The following is an 18334-nucleotide window of genomic DNA, read 5'->3' as shown; positions in this document are numbered from 1 at the left end:
TATGACTTTAAAATGGAGGCAGAAAAGAACAGGGGAGGAAGATAATGAAGCATAAGTCAAATGTGGCGGCTGGCAACTTCCTGATAATTGCACTTTCCCTCGTAGCATTTCATTTCTATTCCTTCATGCTGCACAGTAGCCTGTGGAAGGAAAAGAAACCCACCACAGAAACAACTCCAAAGGGTCAAAGGAAACAATATCAAATGCAATTTAATGACATTTTCTATGAGAGACAGGGCAGAGATGAAGTAGCAGTTCGAGTTTGTTCAAATTATTGTCTTTAACATTATAAGAAAGCCTAGAAAATTATATCTACACTAATTCAGGACAAGTAAAATGCTTCTCAATTTCCTTTCTCTTTCTTATCTCAATACCCTAAAAGAAAAGATTGAAAAAGGTTGAGGAGTATTTATAGTATAGCGGCCAAGGTGAAATGCTTTCAGAAAATATTGGAAAAGACTAATTCTAACCCAGGTGGGTAGTTCATGTGATGACCTGATTTGGGGGAAAATTAATGTTTGCCTACACTCGATCTCTTGGATCTCCTTTCAATGAAGGTTTTCTTCAGCTGACTATTTTCCAGGTGAACACAATGGGGAACTCACCAACTCTTGAAGAAAATCTTATGAACAAAAAAAAAATTCTGAAATTTAACAATCTGACTAGGAGACGCCACTAATGATGCTATTTGCAGCTGAACTCAATCAAAGTCTAACTCTTTGGGGTCCCACCCATGATCCCTTCCCCTTTCCCTTAGAAATGCATCCAAGTAGGAACTTAGCAGCCCTCACTTCTCCATCCCTTCCACTGAAACCACTGGGATCAGAGTAACTGATGCACTATTGACCTTGAAGATTCCGCCTGCTTCAAGGGACTTAGCTGGGAGTTTCCAGTGACTCTTGTCCTGGTGGAAACTGTGCCCTAGATTTAGAAAGAGTGTTGGTCTGGGTAGGCTATGGATTGTGAACAGGGTCCTTACTGGGTTGCAATAAAGTGAAGTAGCCAAGTAGGAAAGTAAGACCCTGAGCCCTGTTCTTCATGTGACGTTTCTTGGCTCGTTATGTTTTCTGTCCCTCAGCGTCATGCTTTATGGGGGTCCCACTTTTGTGGTAATGCATCTTATGTGGTGTTTGACACCACTGCTTGCTGTGTCTCTTGAATGGTGGATATTTCCAATTTCTAATTTCAGAGTAAAACATTTCTTTAGATTAGGTTTTGGCCAGCACGTAAGAAAGAGGTAGGGAGGGTGACCTGTAAGAACAAGTAACAAGAAATTTGAGCTTTATAGAGCTGGTTTTGCTTTTTGGATTGGGATAGCCAATAGGCTGAGTTTGCAGAGCCCAATTTTTCCATGAAAGCCACCAAATAGAACTTTCCACACTAACAGCAATAGGGAAGTGTCCGGCGGGAGAGCAGAGGGTGCTCTTTGGCAGAAAATGCTCTTGAAGCTGCTTAAGCCTCAGAGTCTCTTCTCCAGAAGAGTTCGTGTTTTCCCAACAATTTGCTGTTCCGCTGGCTTGACTGTCATTTATGCCCTTGTCAGTATGGCCTTCCAGGGCCTTGCTTCTCCTTCCAAAGTCCCCTCTCCCACCCTGCTGTGCTCCTCAGTAATGTCTAGGCAGTGGTATTAAGGCAACCCTCTGTATCCACAGGTTCCACACCTGCGGATTCCACCAACTGTGAATCAAAAATATTCAGGAAAATAAAAAGAAATAACACAACAATAAGAAATAACGCACTATAAAAACTATTGACATAGCGTTTACATTGTATTAGGTATTGTAAGTACTCTAGACGTGATTTAAAGTGTATGGGAGGATTGCGCAGGTTATATGCAAATACTATGCTGTTTTATATAAGGGACTTGAGCATCTTCAGATTTTGGTGTCCACGAGATTCCTGGAACCAATCCCCCAAGGATACTGAGGGATGATTGTACTGTTAAGTGCTTAACAACTGGCTTTCTAGGGAGAAAAATCCCTATCTAGTTGCATTTGCTAATTTCCATCGTGTGAATACTTCCACGATGGCTAATTTCAAGCAATCACCATGACGTCACTGAATGTGGAGCTGGAAGATGCAGTGCAGCATATTATTATATCATATGTTCATCATACAGATGTGATAGATGGAAATAACTCCCGGAGCATAGAGGATAAAAAGAGTAGTGAAATAATTAGGAAGTGATCAGTTTTAAGTACTTTCGACCTTTGCTTTAAATATAATTTATTTAATTGTAAATGTATATCATTTTTAATACTGGCTGTACTTAAATAACAATCAGCTTACAAAATTCCTGAAAGATTAACAACCAGAATACAAGCCAACTCTAGTACTCCACTAGGTCTTGGGCTGAAAAAAGAGGGAGAAAAAGGAGAGCTGAAAGGCCATATCGAGTATGAAAGCACTAAAAGGCCTCTATGCCATTCACACTTTATGACTCGGTCCTTCTGAGCCTTGGGTCCGTACGTTTATAGAAATGACATGGTTGCTATTGGTCAGAAGCCATACGTGCCCAGTCCCAGGCCCAGCTCTGCCATTTGCTAGCTGGGTGACCTTAAGCAAGTTGGCTAAATTCTCTTAGCTTACGTTTCCCACCCGTAACATGAGTACATAAAGAGCACCTGCTTGCTAAGGTTGTTATGGGGATTACATGAGCTACTATATTCCAAGTACGTAGCCTACTGGATCATATAGAAAAGCCTCAATAAGTGGTAGCCATGAGTACTATTATGATTACTATGCTGATCTATTCCTAAAATGTCCAGAGTAGCCACAGCTAGTGATGGGGTATACCAGGTACAGATTCATGCAGATACTGATTGTTAAAGACAATCTTCATGTGGCCTGACCTCCATTTCGGCATCAACCATGTATGTAGGCTTAGCCTCAAGGGGAGGAATGCTCCTCTCTCCACACCTCCTCAAAAAACCTCTGGCAGATGCCTGAAGTTCAGATACTGGTAACTGTTAAGTGCTGCTGTCTCTCTAGGCCTTCTTTTAAAAGGTAATTACTCCTTAGAGAGTGAGTCATTAACTCTAGCACCTTGGTGTGAATGAGGCAACCAGATCCCAGAGTTCTGTGCAGGGACTCCTGGGACTCTAAGATGAGAAACCTGGGTGTGGGCAAAGGGATTCAGAAAGGGCCTGGCGCACTGAAGCCTCTATATGCAGCCCACCCACTTCCTGGGCCCCCTGTTTCCAGGTGGACTAGTGCTTTTTTTTTTTTTTCTAAAGAGATAGGGTCTCACTCTATTGCCCAAGCTGGAGTTACAAGTGGTCCAATCACAGCTCACTGTGTCCTCAACCTCCTGGGCTCAAGCCATCCCCCTGCCTTGGCCTCCGGAGCAGTTAGGACTACAGGCTTGTGTCACCATGCCCAGCTGATTTTTTTATCTTTTGTAGAAATGAAGACACGCTATATTGCCCAGGCTGTTCTCAAACTCCTGAGCTCAAACAATCCTCCTGCCTTGGCCTCCCAAAGTGCTGGGATTATGGATGTGAGCCACCATGCCTGGCCTAGTTCTTAAAGCAGAGATGCTTCTAAAAGCAAATCCACTCCAGTCTTTCTCTCCCTGCTCCCTCAACCATTCCAGGACCAAGACTCAGTTGATTCTCAGGTCCTCAGTCCACTGGTGAGCTGGCAAGACTGCTGAATATTTCGGGTCAGTCTTGAAGTAAGCTTTAAGAACACCAAGTTTGCAGTCAGTTGATCTGGGTTTTGGTTGTGGTCTAACCACTTGATGTGTGACCTTGAAAAGATCACTTCATGTCTTAGAACCGCTATTCTGTTAGTATATTGAGGACGCTAATGAGGATTAACCTGAGACTCAAATGAAAGAGCCCTTCAGGAACTATGAAGCTCAAATACAAACTGCTGTTACCATTTTCTATTCCCGATTCTTAGTTGCTAGTTTGCTCCTTCTTCTCCAGTTCTTCACATATGGACATGGAAAGGCCTTTGGGGGAGCACCATAGCTGGAAGAGAATAATACATTTCCTATGCTTTGTCCTAAAGGTTTCTAGGAACCAACATAAAAGTTCTCATCTGGGATCACTTATTCATAATACAGTCTTGTGTGCAGTGAAAATAACCTGAAGTCATTCCCAGTGTGGCTCAGGTAACTTGGCACAACCAGAAGGCAAAGGTGATGTCTGCAGGAGCCCTAAGGCCCTGTGAATGTTAGTTATATGCTTAGTGAGGTTTTGTTTGTTGATCTGGAGCACCTGTGATGCTACACAAATGCTTTCAAAGTGGTTGAGTCTCAAAAACCAGGAGAGGACCTGTGGCTTCTAAAGGCATCAGACTTACAGCCAAGGGGGTCTTAGGTTCTGGCAAGAGGATTGGGGATGCAGTGAGAAGGAAGACAGCCAGTCTCTCCACACGCAGACGGACCAGCCGCAGGTGTTCTTGAGCATCTGTGTGATTGGAGGGGAGTGGCTGGTGCCCTGGCAGGGCATCTGAGAGCTCAAAGAATGAGCAGGCCCCAATCCTTTCCTTGCGACTGCAGCATCTGATATGTGCCTCCATCTGTGGCGATGTTTTTTGCCCCTCTCAGGGCTCTGATGGAATGCAGTCTCGGCCCCAGGGGCCCAGCGATGACTGTGTGACCAGAGCAGCCTCTGTTATTAAATCTCCTATTGACTGGCACCTCCCTTCTGGTGCGTGGGGTGTAAGTTGGCAGCAAAAGTGACTGCCATTAACCCAGTTGTTGGGGGAAGGGTGTTCTGTTTCAAGATCAATTATTTTTGGTGGAGAAAAGATTGTAGATGGCCTGCCAGGGCAATCTGCCTGAAACTTAAGTAGTCACTTGGAGGCCCGCCAGGACCCAGCTGAGAGGGTGAGGTGCAGGAACAGGGCTGGAGAGTAATGTCTGGTTAGCCAGAGCTCCACTGGGCTGTCACGAGGATGTGCTGGGGATGGGTGCCTGGCTTCTGCAGTGTCTGCAGAGCAGCCAGAGGGAGGGACAGATGCGATAAAAAGGAGCTAGAAGAGGTCCTACTGGGAAGGCTTAAAGGTGTCCAACTTAGAAAAGACAGAGTTGACTCAATATGCTGACTTTCTTCAAATACACGAGAGATTTCTACAAGAGGATGTTGATGAATTGTTCTGACAACCAGATAAGAGAAAGCAGCCTGCGCAGAGGCAGTATGGATTTCTGACACTGTGTCATTCACACTGCAGCAGGTGCTGAATACAGACTTGAGCCGTGGTCACATCTATGTGCTGAATGGGACGGTAGGAGCATTTTAGAAAGTGAGGAAAGGGAAGAGAGCCTCTCAGGTTTGTAAGTGATGGCCAGCCTGCCAGGTCAGAGATCCTGGGTGCCGCCCTCTGAGTTCTTTGCATTTGAGGCTGAGTCCTGGTTCTGCTTTTTGCATGATATGAAAGAACTGCACCCTAGGGAGGAACTGATGGATTTTATAACGTGATAATAAAACCCTCTGAGGAGGGAGTGCCCTCTCAGAGATGGGAGATTAATTTTATATTCTCTTTTTCCTGTTACTTTTCATCCCCACCCCCTCTTGCCTATTCTTTTCTACTACTTGCTCAACAGAGGGCAAAGGGGTTTTTAAGAAAGCACCAAAAACCTGAGGACTTTGCTTCCAGAGCAGGAGAAGATGGCACAGTCTAGGAACAAGGTGACAAGAGCCCGTCACAGGAAGGTGGGCCTCTGACCACTCTCCTGAACCCCAGCATCAACCTGAGCACTCAGCACACAATGACACTTCTAACCCAGTCTCCAGCCCTGCGGTGGAGACACGATCTCCTCATGCCCGGGTAGCTCAGCTTTGACCTTGAGGTTCCTGGGAAGGTGTCAGAGTCATGTCTGGTTGGTCTGACATGTGACCCATCTCTGAGCTGGGCCCCTTCCCCAACCTGCTGAACGCACAGGTCCAGATTTAGCTTGCTCTGAAATAGACTAGACTGAAAAGAGAAACAAGAAATGCTTCTCACACTAAGCCTCCTTTCAGCCCCAACAGTCTGCTTGATGGTGTTTTGATCCTTTCGAATGCAGCGGAGAAAGGAATTGGAGGTGACAGGAAAAAACTATTCTGATTAAATCTTACAAACGTTCTATAAAACAACACCAACAAGACAGGACAAACGTCACACCAAGATCTTAAATTACAGGATGTTTACATAAGATAATGCCCATGGCAGACAAAAACTAAATCCCACAAAGTACCTGAGACAAAATAAAATAAATAAAAGAGAAAAGAAAGGAAGGAGAAGAATAAAAAGGAGTCTGGAGTCCTGGCATTGGGAGGCCCGAGGTGTTTCCTAGGGAGGCTGTGTGGGGCGCATCCGTGGCTCCTGGCCTCACATTTCAGCTTCTGAGGGTCGGACCTCTGTCGCGGTGATGGCAATCCCAATGGCAAGGCTGCCATTGTCAGAGAAGAGCTGTGCCAGCGAGGTGTTGAGGACGAGGCAGTCCCCCTCCGTAATCACTGAGTCCACGCACTCAAGGACTGACCGGGGGGTGGCCTCCCACTTGAGGCGCCGATGGTTTCTGTTGAGCTCCAGGCGATAGGTGAAGCAGTCGGCCTGGGTGGGGGTTCCAATCAGCATCATGGTGGCAAAGAACTGGGGGTGCCCTTCATGCCTCTCCTGTTTCCTCAGCACTAACAGAAAGTGGTGGCCGAGGCAGGAGTGCATGATTATCCAATCAGCCGGCGCGGGGAGGTGCATGTCCGTGGCCAGGAAGACGATCTCAGCTCCCTGGAGGATGTCGACACTATGGATCTGCCGCAGGTGGGGCACCACCACCTCCAGGTGGCCTTCCCACTGGCAGGAGAACAAGGGACACATGCACAGGCAGGGCGTCACCGGGGCGGCGTGCAGCCCCACCTCCTGGTGGTGGCGGGGGTGGGCGTGGTGGCGGAGGTGGTGGTGGTGGCGGTGGTGGCAGTGGTGGTGGGAGAGATGGTGAGGGTGGAAGCTGCTTTGCTCTGGAGCGTTCTGAGTGACGGCGCGCCGACTGGACACATACTGTAAGGAAAGAAAAGAACGTCAGTGTGGGGATGAGGCCCATTTCTCCCTGGCCACCACGCCCCTGATGTTCAAAGTGTTAAAAGCAGATCCTCCAGTGCAGGCTGAGAAAGGTTCATTTCTTAAACAAACAAACAAACAAAAAAAACAAAGGCGGAGTGGGCACCTTGGGGTTGGGGGGTGTGGAGATTCTGAAAACTCAGTCCAAGAAAATGCGGTATTTATGCCTTTCTGGTTCTTTAATAAGAAACACAAGCAAATGGGCAATTTCCTCCTCAAGTAACATGCAGTAGGATGGTCATCAATCATAAAGAACCAAAACGGCTTTTTTTTTTTTTTCTTTTTTGATACTGTTGATATTTTTGGGCAGGCAATGGAGGTCAATATATTTTTTTCTATTTTGTCATAGTTATTAATTTTAGAACCAAATTTATATAATGCCCATTTGTCCTTCTAGTGTAGCCAGGGATTGATCTGTCTTGGGCGCCCTTCTCCTGCGTCCTAAGGCATCTGGTGGGATGCAGAGCTGACTGTGTGCAATGGGACTACAGTCCCTAAGGAGAGAGTCCCCGCTGTGACTCCTGAGACTGCCGCACCAGGCACACGTCTACCCTATTTCCAGCTCTCTGCCCATCTTCTCAGTGCCTCATCACCAGGCAGCCTCCACCTGGAGAATCCCCCCACCTTCTGTTCCTCATGGTGGTGGCCCACAAGTGCCCCCCAAAACACCAAGAGCTGTGAGGACACCTTCTGATCAGGTGTCTGTGAACATTTATTGAGCATCTGCTGTGGCCAGGCCCTTGCAGGGATACAGCTGTGCGCACAATAGATGCTGTGTCTCTTGGTGTGGCTGGCACGGACATTCTTACACTTAGAATTAATTACGGTTTTGACAGAGGTCCTCCACGTGACATGAAGACCGTGATTCAGATTTTTCAGTTGAAGAAACCGGCTTCAGTAACGCGGTGACAGAGCCTGCAAAACTGGTAAGTGAAAGACTGGGATTCATTTTCACGCCGCCTGACTCTGAACACAGGAACACACCCCCATCCAGTGAGGCCTGCCTGCAGCTGCCTCCTCCGTTTCCTGAGTCCTTCTTTTCTGTAATTAACCTGCGTGATCTAGGTCACACAGGGGAGGTGGCAGCTCTGCAGTGCGCTCCAGGCACGAGTCGCTCACCTTGCAGCCGTTTCCTAGGCTGTCCTCAGGTAGGGAGTGTCCCTTCTGCCCTAGCTCTCCAAATGCTTTCTGGACTCCAGATGCCTTTGGGCATTTGCCTCCTCACCCTGCTTCACTTCATTCCCGAAGAACAGAGGACGGGGTGAAGGTCCCCAGCCACTGCTGCCGCCAGAGTTTCTGTCTCCGCTGACTCCCTGTGGCTAATAGTGAGCCAGCTAGCTTCCTTTCTTTAGGGCATTCAGGACACACATACACGTACATACATGCACAGTCATGCATGAAATACACATGCATGCACACACACACATGCTCAGGACATATGTGCACACACACACACCACACGGTGCACCGGGATTGTCACCCTAGTGATGGAGGTGACCTGGAGGAGGCGGGGGCAAGATCAACTGTCCTCTCCAGTTGTTAGTTCCATCTGCTGGTTTCCGCATTTTTCCCCCCGAAGTGTGTTCTACAGGGGCCCTTCCAGTAGCGCCTGTCGTGCCCTGGATGGGAGCTGCTGGGCAGTCTGCTGTCCTCCATCCTGCAACTCCACCTGGTTCCCCTTACCCAAGGGGAACAGTGTGTCTTCAGCTATGAAGGAACAAGCTGTGTTCCAAAATCCTGCTAGTGATGAGTCTGACTTACCCCTCAGTGTTACGTATGGGGAAGGAAACTAACTAGTGTGCAGCATCTCTGTCAGCTGCTATGGAAAGGAGATATTTTAAAAATAATTATTTCATTGAATTTTTCATAGAAAAGATCAATTTCCTTATTAAAAATTAAAAATCTGGCTTTGTCCCCACCTGCCTGCTGGTGGCATGGACCATTTAGTGACTGGGTCGGGGCGGGGGGGTGGATTTCTCCCCTCTCCTGGGATCATGCAGGAAGTCCGGGGCCCACGCCTTCCATCAGCCAGGATCAGGACCCTCCCATGGACCTTCCCACTGTCTGCAGGCCCGGTCGGCAGGCAACTTCTCCTGTACTCAAGAGGACCTGGTCTTGGGCTCTCATGAAAAACCCAAATGGTGTCCCTCTTCCAGTCTCCGAGAAGGCCCCTCTCTCCCAGTCTTTACAACGATCGAGAGAGAAACATTTTGTGTTTGTCTTATAGATGAACAAACAGAGACACAGAGAGACTGAGTCACTGGCCCAAGTCACACGGCTCATAAGGGCTGCAACTGGGAACGGGGCCGAGATCCGTTAATGGTGACAGATCGTAGACTGGGAAGATCACAGGCTGGAGGCCAAAAGACTAATCTGTTTCACTGTTTACGTGGCCAGCAGCCTTCAGGCAGTTCTCTTATTGGCAAAATATTTATCTCAAGGGCATGTTAGAAGATCAAATGAGAGCATCCCTGTAAAACGGCGCTACAAACTTGAGAGGGCATTTCCAGTTAGATGTGGTTTTGGGTGGAGACTTGACAGCCTTCCGCTGCAGTCTGTGCCTGCCTGTCTCCATTCTGATCAACTCACTTGCACACACGAGCAGCAATCTGGGCTGAGCACAGGCCACCATAAAACCTGGAGAACCCAGTCTCACACTTGGCCCGCGACCACCAGTCCCAGCGCTGACCTGTGAGGACAGACAGAATGTCCGGAAATCCCCATTTACAAATAACCTCTGGGCTTTCCCCTATTCTTTCCCATTTCTCCATATTCTTCCTCAGATCTATTTTCCATCTTCTCTGTCCTGACCTGGTCAGCTAATGTCAGAGATGGGAGGTCAAAGTAGTAGGGAGGGAGTGGGAAGAAATACCTGGATCTTCCTCTCTCCCCCTGCCAGTGCCTTCCACTGGTGAAACCCAAGCAGAGACCTACCATCAAAGGGAGTCCAGCAGGTGCACTCAGCAAAGGTCGGCTCCCTTTGAAAGTGGTACTGGGTCAGGCAGATGGGTGAAGATGGGTGAATGGAGATATTTGCACTTGCAATATCTTGCAGCATCTTCTGTGATGCTGCTGGTTTGAACAGGCTGGGGCTCCTGGGCTGAGTTCTGATGGGGCTTATGGCAGGGGGAGAGACAGAGATGTCCGTAATTCATTAAGCCATCCAGCATCCACGTACACACCACCCATCACGTGCGAGGGGCTGAGAATACTGAACAGAATAAGCTCCTTGTTCCTGCCTCACTAGCTCACTGTGATTGTGTGAAAGCAATGCAAAAATGCAGGGTACACCAGGGGCTCTGAGAACACCAAGTGGGGGGGGGGGGCAGCTGTTCTAGCCAGTGTGAGGTGACATTTAAACTAATGGAAGCGTGAAGGGTGAATTCTCTAGCAGAATAGGCAAAGGGCTTGCCGACAGGGAAAACAGCAGGTGTGAAGGAGCTGGGTATGAAAGAACATGGATGTTCAAGAAGTGACAAGAAGTCCCAAGTGGCTGATAGGGAATCCGGTGGAGATGGAGAGGAGATGTTGGGTCACCATGCCCAGGCCTTGTAAGCCAAGCTGAGGCTCTGAGATGGCACCCAGTGCACGGTGGATATTAGCAGGAATATCCAAGAGACCCAGCTATATGCGTTAGGGAGCTCCTGTGGGTAGCACGATGCCCCCTATGCCTAGCAGCAGAGCCTGCTCTAAGCTGCTGCTCAGAATGGGGCCAGCAGCAAGACCCAACCCTTGTCTAACCAGCAGACCCCAGCAACAGTCATTCCCCTGGACTCTCCCGATGCTTCCTTGTGGCTTCATCTTCCACTAGCTTTTTGTTTTTTAATTGCTGCCACGTTACAAAGCAGCCAAGGGTATAATCCAAAGAGCCTGAAGTGAGTAACTATGCAAATAGAGTGGAACGTGATACACTTATTGAGACCTGTGTACTTGCTGTGCCCTGGGAAGGTGCTCAGAATAAATGCAGCCTTAATTTTTTATTTCTTCCTACTCCATCTTCTGATGCAAAATGTTTCATTTAAACGATCCTTGGGTGAGTGAGGTCACAGGGCTGCTGGCAGGGAGAAGGGATTCTTTTAATTGGCAAAATGCTAATTGTTTCAGAAAATGAATTCCAATCTTCCCATCTAATACAGTGGATGTGTGAGTAATTACTTTCCTTCACTAAACTGTTAATGCAACATTAGTGATTACACTAATTAAAACTAATGAACTCTTACAGACTGATAAACCCCTCAGTCAGTCAGTGGATGCCTTTCTTCCATTGGCTGTGTTTAGCTTCCCATTTGGAAGAGAGATCTTGAACTAACCTTTAGAATAATGCGCAAAATTGGGTTTAGCAATGTTAGGCTTTATAGGCTGGGGATAAGACTTTCTCTATGCATTAGTGAGGCCATTTCCACTGAGGGTGTAATTGAATTTAAAAACACATTCCTTAATTTGATCAGCCACACTCCCATGGTTGGTAATGGCCCTCCAAATCCTGGCTTCTGAAGGCAAAAACTGCCTCTGGAAATACCCCATGACCCTTTCTCTGGCCTCTGCTCCCTGGGGTCAGCAAACTCACTTAGAGGATTGCTTTTCCTTTCCACTTGCTTCCAGGAACATTGCCATGCATTTTAGCTGAAAGAGACTTTTGCCCCCAATTCTACATGGCAGGCACTTGCTTCAAGTTCGCTCATGCCCTTATTCGTGAATATTAATTAACTGAAGTTTTTAGTCCTGGGTGAAGTGGGGAAGGCAGCAATGCTATCGAAGCATTTCACACAAAGGGAGAATGAGCAGGTTGGGGTGGAGGGTAGGGTAACGTTTCTGGGCAGGCATCAGGGTACTTAGGTAAAGTCCACGTCTGAGCCAAGCTGGGAGTCAGGTCTGCTAGGAAGGGAGAAGAACTGACTGCTCCAGGACTGTGCCCTGCACACAAAACTCAGAAGGACTCTAGATGCTTCCAAACAGGTAAGAAATAAGTTAAGCCAAGAGAGAAAACAACAGTAAGACTTTTATCACATGGGACAGGAACATCTTAGTTAGAAAATGTATCTTATACTCCTTCTCCTCCATACCAGATTCAGCTCTTGCTATGTAGATGGAGGAGATCTTCATGTGGACAGTATGAGCATCTCTGCAATTTCCTTTAAAATACTTTAGTATAGAGAATGTGATTATCTATCTATCTATCTTATCTATCTATCTATCTATCTATCTATCTATCTATCTATCTATCTATCTATCTATATTTTGAGACAGAGTCTCACTCTGTCACCCAGGTTGGAATGCAGCGACGTGATCTCGGCTCACTGTAACCTCCACCTCCTAGGTTCAAATGATTCTCCTGCCTCAGTTTCCTGAGTAGCTGGGATTACAGGTGCCCGCCACCATACCTGGCTAATTTTTGTATTTTTAGTAGAGACGGGGTTTCACTATGTTGGCCAGGCTGCTCTCAAAATCTTGACTTCAAGTGATCTGCCTGTCTCAGCTTCACAAAGTGTTGAGATTACAGGCATAAGCCACCACACCCGGCCTAAACGTATGCATTTTTAAGCTATACTCTAGGGCCTGTCAATTCCTGAATCGGGAATTCAAACATCAAGGTAATCACCTAACATTGTATTGGAAAAGTCCATATCTGAGAAAATGACTACAATGGCCTCAATTAGTATCCGTATTTCAGATTCACATCAGATGCTGCTAGTTAACACTTCCACAGATGTTTTGGTTGGTGAAATTAGTAGTTTGTTAATCAGCATAATAGATGCTAGAAATGGGCTCTAGTTGAAATTAGTGGTTTTGGAGCTGTAAAGATTAGTTAAAATAGTGCAGAGAGATTTCTCACTTTATGAATGGGTCTTGAAAGCTGGTTCCCTAAATATCCTGTGTCCAGCTGCTAAGTCAGGACTTCTGGTGCTCTGATGCCACTTCTTAACTGTGTTGGAATCTTGCCTCTGAAATACCACTGCACACAAATTTTCTTTACTGGTGATCAAAATTATGTAACTTGAGTGTGGAGACATTGCTTAATACACACAGAAGCCTTGAGTCTTGACCTATCTATGCCATTGTTTAGCTAGAAAAGAGGCTAATAGGCTGTGGCTTTGAAAAGATGACAACTTTGTGAACAAAATTATTTAAAACCAAGACCTATGGGTCCATGCAGATGAAAAGGGTCCATACAGATGCCTTCGTAGACACCGGTCCTGTGATCTCAAAAGCCTCCTGACCAAGCTGGTCTTCTTATAAACACATTTGCCAGTCACATGGGAAGGAATAAGTGGATGACACTGAAGAAAAAAATACATCTCTGAGATCCCAGGGCCCTTTAGTTTCCAGATCCTTATCCTTGGCTGACAAGTGTTAGCTGATTTATCCATGAATATTTTCCTGCTTGCTGAGTGCCTTCAGGACAGGGACTAATTGTTCGTGTGTCCTTACTGCTAGTACAGTGCCCGACATGCAATGTATGCTTGCCACATATTCATAGCACAGATCAATGCATTAGCAACAGCTTCCAATATGAAGATCACACTGGTTCTGTCCTTTATATCATTCAGGTGTGCCAGCCACTGTCCCACCTGGCATTGTCTGAGACAATCAGGTGTCGTAAGACAGAAATGCTGCCTCCCTACCTGACTTGTGAAGTAGTTAAGCAGCAGTTAAGATCTGTCCACACAACTCACTACTTATTTCAACTTGCATTGAAAATCACTAGTTGTGGCCAGGCGCAGAGGCTTATGTCTGTAGTCCCAGCACTTTGGGAGGCTGAGATGGGCGGATCACTTGAGCCCAGGAATTTGAGATCAGCCTGAGCAACAAGACCTCGTCTCTACAAAAAATACAAAAATTAGCCAGGGAGCTGTGGTCCCAGCTACTCAGAGACTGAGGTGGGAGGATCAGGTTAGCCCAGAAGGTTGAGGCTGCAGTGAGCTGAGATCATGCCACTGCACTCCAGCCTGAGCATGGAGTGAGACCCTGTCTCAAAAAAAAAAAAAAAAAAAGAAAAAAAAGAAAATCACTAATTGGTACCCTTTTCTCCTCAACTAGGTTGGAAGTCATTGAGGGCAGAGGTTATATTAAGTCTGCCCAGTGTTTAGTGCAGTGATGGACTTGCATTTTCTGACACGTAGTAGACTCTCAATAAATGTTAGGTTAGTGCAAAAGTAATTGCGGTCTTTGCCATTACTTTTAATACATGCTGCTTGAATGAATGAATGAATGATTCATAAACAGATCCCTGTTTTGGACCACATCAGTGGAAAGGCTGTTTGTCTTCAGTCAGAGGCTCTGTCCCCTACCCTTCCATTTCAGGTGCTATAGAAATACGGTGTGTGTGTGTGTGTCCGTGCGGCCAAGTGTCCATGACTGTGAGCTCCTCAGGAAGGTGACCTGGCAGCTCCTCACCCACAATCCAACAGTGATGGGACACAGAAGCTGCATTTGACCCTGACCAAGAGGAGGGTACTGACACGTGCCCAGCTGCCAGTGTGAGAAGTATGATAAAAACTTTGAAGAAGAAATTTCTCCTGCCAGAGAGGTACTTGCTTTGCTTTTACTTTTTACTGAGATTACTTGATGCTTCAGGCATTCTCTTTTTCAGTACTGAATTGCTTCTCCCAATTTAGGAAGGACAGTTTGCTGGGTTAACTCAGCAAATCAATCTGGCCACCTACCAGATTGCTCTAGGCCCATGTTCCCCTCCTGCACCTTGGCAGGACCCCTGAGCTAAAAAAGCTGGCTGCCTTCTCACTTCCTTATCCATTTTCTGTTAATAATCACCAGGAAGTAACTTTAACCCAACCAAAGATTACCGTAGCTCCTCCAGCTGTCCCTACCCATGAGATGAGGAGCTAATGGGTGGTACCCACACAGAACCCCAGAGCCCACCCTCTAGACCACGCTCCGCGTAAGTGGGATGCTGGAATTCCCTACCCAGTGTCTCTAAGTCAGCTTCCTGCAGCCCGGGCTCTTTCTGGGATCCATCTTCTGGAAGGCAGACCGTTAGATGTGAGAGAGATGGCCAATGGGTGACGATTTCGGGGGTGGGAGTATGAGCAGAGCTTGAATGTGTGGGCTGAGGTGTTTGCTTGCCTTTGTAAGAGACTGATCAAAACCCAGGATGAAGCTGGGTTAGGAAGAAAGTGAGACAGGTTGCTACCTGGGAGCTGCCGCCATGCGACTCATTATGAAGGTATAAATTTTTTTTTTTTTTTTTTTTTGAGATGGAGTTTCGCTCTTGTCCCCCAGGCTGGAGTGCAATGGCATAATCTTGGCTCCTTGCAACCTTCGCCTCCTGGGTTCATGCAATTCTCCTGCCTCAGCCTCCCAAGTAGCTGGGATAACAGACAGGTGCCACCATGCTCGGCTAAGTTCTGTGTTTTTAGTAGAGACGGGATTTCACCATGTTGGCCAGGCTGGTCTTGAACTACTGGCCTCAAGTGATCCTCCTGCCTAGGCCTCCCAAAGCGCTATGATTATAGACATGAGCCACCATGCCTGGCCATGAAGGTATAATTATTACGGTAGGAGGACAGAATGTATTTTGAGAATCTCACACCTTGTTTTTTTCTTTTTGAGTATTTATATAGACAGTAAGTGGACCACCATGTGTACTTTTGCCTCCTGTCTTGCAAATCTTGGGGGCAGGCTTGCAGTCAAACCACATAGAGGAATGTTGCCCTGTCTCTATTCTTTGGCTCTGCTTTTCATCTGTGGGGTTTTGAGTATGCTAATGAATCTAATCAATCTTGTAGATGAAAGACTTTTTCGTCAAGGCAACTTTTTGTGTAGTTAGACTTTCATATCCGTAATTGGCAAGTGAAATCTGGGGCCTGCGTGAGCAGTTTAAAGGTTAACCTTTCTATTACCCACAGCCACGTTAACTATGAGCCTTTCTTTAGGATGACTTTAGAACCACAGTGGTGGCTGGACACCATGTCCAGAGATTGTCCCGCCAATCTGGATAACCTCAGATTGTGGGCAAGAGTGTTGCTCACACTGTTGTAGCTGGAGTCAGTGCTGTAACCTTTGAGAGGAGGCAGGTTGCTGCAAATGGTTACACATGCAAATACAAACTGCAGAAGCAGATGTGTTAGCAGGTTACAAGTGGGCAGAGGTGTGTCCTGGGTGGCCCGAAACCATCTGATGCCTCCAGGCCACATGCCATCCTTGTTTCTCTGAGTTCTTCAAAAATGTCACGACCAGGAACTCCACAGTTTCAGCTCTCTCCGCCAGAACTCTCTGCCCGAACTCTCTGCCCCCTGTGTTCCCTATCCCCAGATTAAGTTGTGTTCATCCTTCAGGGGTTCCTTATTCTGACTAGGACAGGTCTGTATGTTGCATGCTCCCTTGAAACATGCAAGAAACTTGTTCAACATCTAGTCTTCCTGCTGGACCACAACAAGGGCTCCAGGTGGGTGAGTACTGTATTTCTTCCCCACTGTATCTGAAGTATCAGCACAGTGATTGGAACATGGTAGGTACCCAGTAAGTATGTGGGGAGAGCATGAATAAATGACTCCTCCCCGTTGACCTGTTACCCTAACACAATTCAACCACTTCTCACCATCTGACAGCACTCACCCTCATTGCTTCTCTGGGCTACACAATAGCCTTCTAACTAGTTATGACAGGTTAGAAGACTGCCCTCAAAAGATGTGTTCACATCCTAATCCCCAGAACCTGTGAATGTGACCTTATTTGCAAAAATTGTCTTTGTAGATGTAACTAAGTTAAAGACCTTGAGATGAGATCATTCTGAATTGTTCAGCTGGGCCCTAAATCCAAGGACAGTGTTCTCAGAAAAGACAGAAGAGGAGAAGACACAGACGAAGAGGAGAAGGCCATGTGAAGACGGAGGTAGAGATTGGAGTGATGGACCCACTGGAACTGGAGGAAGCAAGGAGGAATTCTTCCCTAGCACCTTCGGAAGCTGTGTGGCCCTCCTGACGCTTTTTTTTTTTCTGAGATACAGTCTACTCTGTCGCCCAGGCTGGAGTGCAGTGGTGTGACCTCGGCTCACTGTATCCTCCGCCTCCTGGATTCAAGTGATTCTCCTGCCTTAGCCTCCCGAGTAGTTGGGACTACAGGCACTGTAGACTGGGAATGGCCTTGCTATCAGGAAACACTGAGTCTACACACAAATGGATGTAGCCTATAGGTCCTTCCCGGGATGATTATCAACTCTATACCCATGTGCTAATACCAGAGATACAAAGGACATTGTATAGTGCTTAGTCCACAGCAGGAAGGCGTAAGCGGTAGATGTTATTATCACTGTCATTGTCATCATTATTGCACAGTGATGTGGTTTGACTGTGTCCCCACCCCCACCCCTGCTGCCAAATCTCATCTTGAATTGTAGCTCCCATAATCCCCGCATGTTGTGAGAGGGACCTGGTGGGAGGTAATTGAATCATGGGAATGGGTTTTTACCATGCTATTCTTGTGATAGCAAATAAGTCTCATGAGATCTGATGGTTTCATAAGGGCAGTTCCCCTCCACACACTCTCTTGCCTGCCACCATGTAAGACGTGCTTTTGCTCCTCCTTCACCTTCTGCCTTGATTGTGAGGCCTCCCCAGTCATGTGAAACTGAGTCCATTAAACCTCTTTTTCTTTATAAATTACCCAGTGTCAGGTGTGTCTTTATTAGCAGCGAGAGAATGAACTAATATACACATCTAGCTGATTGAGGTGTAAGCTAAGGAAATGCACTCTCCATAATTTCTAGGATCATGTATGAATAAGATTAAATCATAAAAACACTAATGTCCTTCCATGTCTCCCTTCAGGCCTTCTAGCAATTCTCACCAGGACCATGTTTTTTTGTTGTTGTTGTTGTTTTTAAAATCTTGCTAAGCAAGTTTCTAAGATTAGTCATTATGTTTCACTGTGTCTCTCCTTTTTAAAAAAGTGTCATTTTGATCTTTCCATAGATAACCAGTAGTTGTTTAGAATGAGAGCTCATCTTAAAAAATCTTCCTTTTGAATATAGCTAATTTATTTATTCCAAACATGACTCAAACCAATAAGCCTTTCATGGAGAGACCCAGAGGTAATTTTCCCGTTGAAAACACTATGGCATTCCCAGAGTGGGTACAGAAGATGTGAGCCCCATGATCCAAGAAGCTCACTCCCAGAGATACACAAAGAAACCCAGAGACCCTTGTTGCCACAAGCATTTAAAGATGATGTTTATGTGAACAGCATCTCAGGCACCCACATTCCTCATGGCACCATGTGGGATGCCTCCAGTCACAGACCTGCTAATGTGTGACACCAAGTAGGT

The 18334-nt window shown here is 46.6% G+C and overlaps 1 protein-coding gene across 1 annotated transcript in view; it reads right to left on the bottom strand.

Annotated features, from left to right (window-relative positions):
- Positions 1-2198: 2198 nt before the first annotated feature.
- Positions 2199-18334, bottom strand: part of SIAH3 (siah E3 ubiquitin protein ligase family member 3) — a 72377-nt gene continuing 56241 nt past the window's right edge. The window contains exon 2 of the mRNA XM_023187414.2: positions 2199-6993. Coding sequence (XP_023043182.1) covers positions 6325-6993 — 669 coding nt within the window. The 3' untranslated portion in view covers positions 2199-6324. The remainder of the gene's footprint in view (positions 6994-18334) is intronic.

This window comes from Piliocolobus tephrosceles, chromosome X, assembly GCF_002776525.5.
Source record: "Piliocolobus tephrosceles isolate RC106 chromosome X, ASM277652v3, whole genome shotgun sequence".
Classification (NCBI taxonomy): domain Eukaryota; kingdom Metazoa; phylum Chordata; class Mammalia; order Primates; family Cercopithecidae; genus Piliocolobus; species Piliocolobus tephrosceles.
Note: the sequence above shows the minus strand (reverse complement) of the source record. Positions and strands in the feature narration are given on the sequence as shown.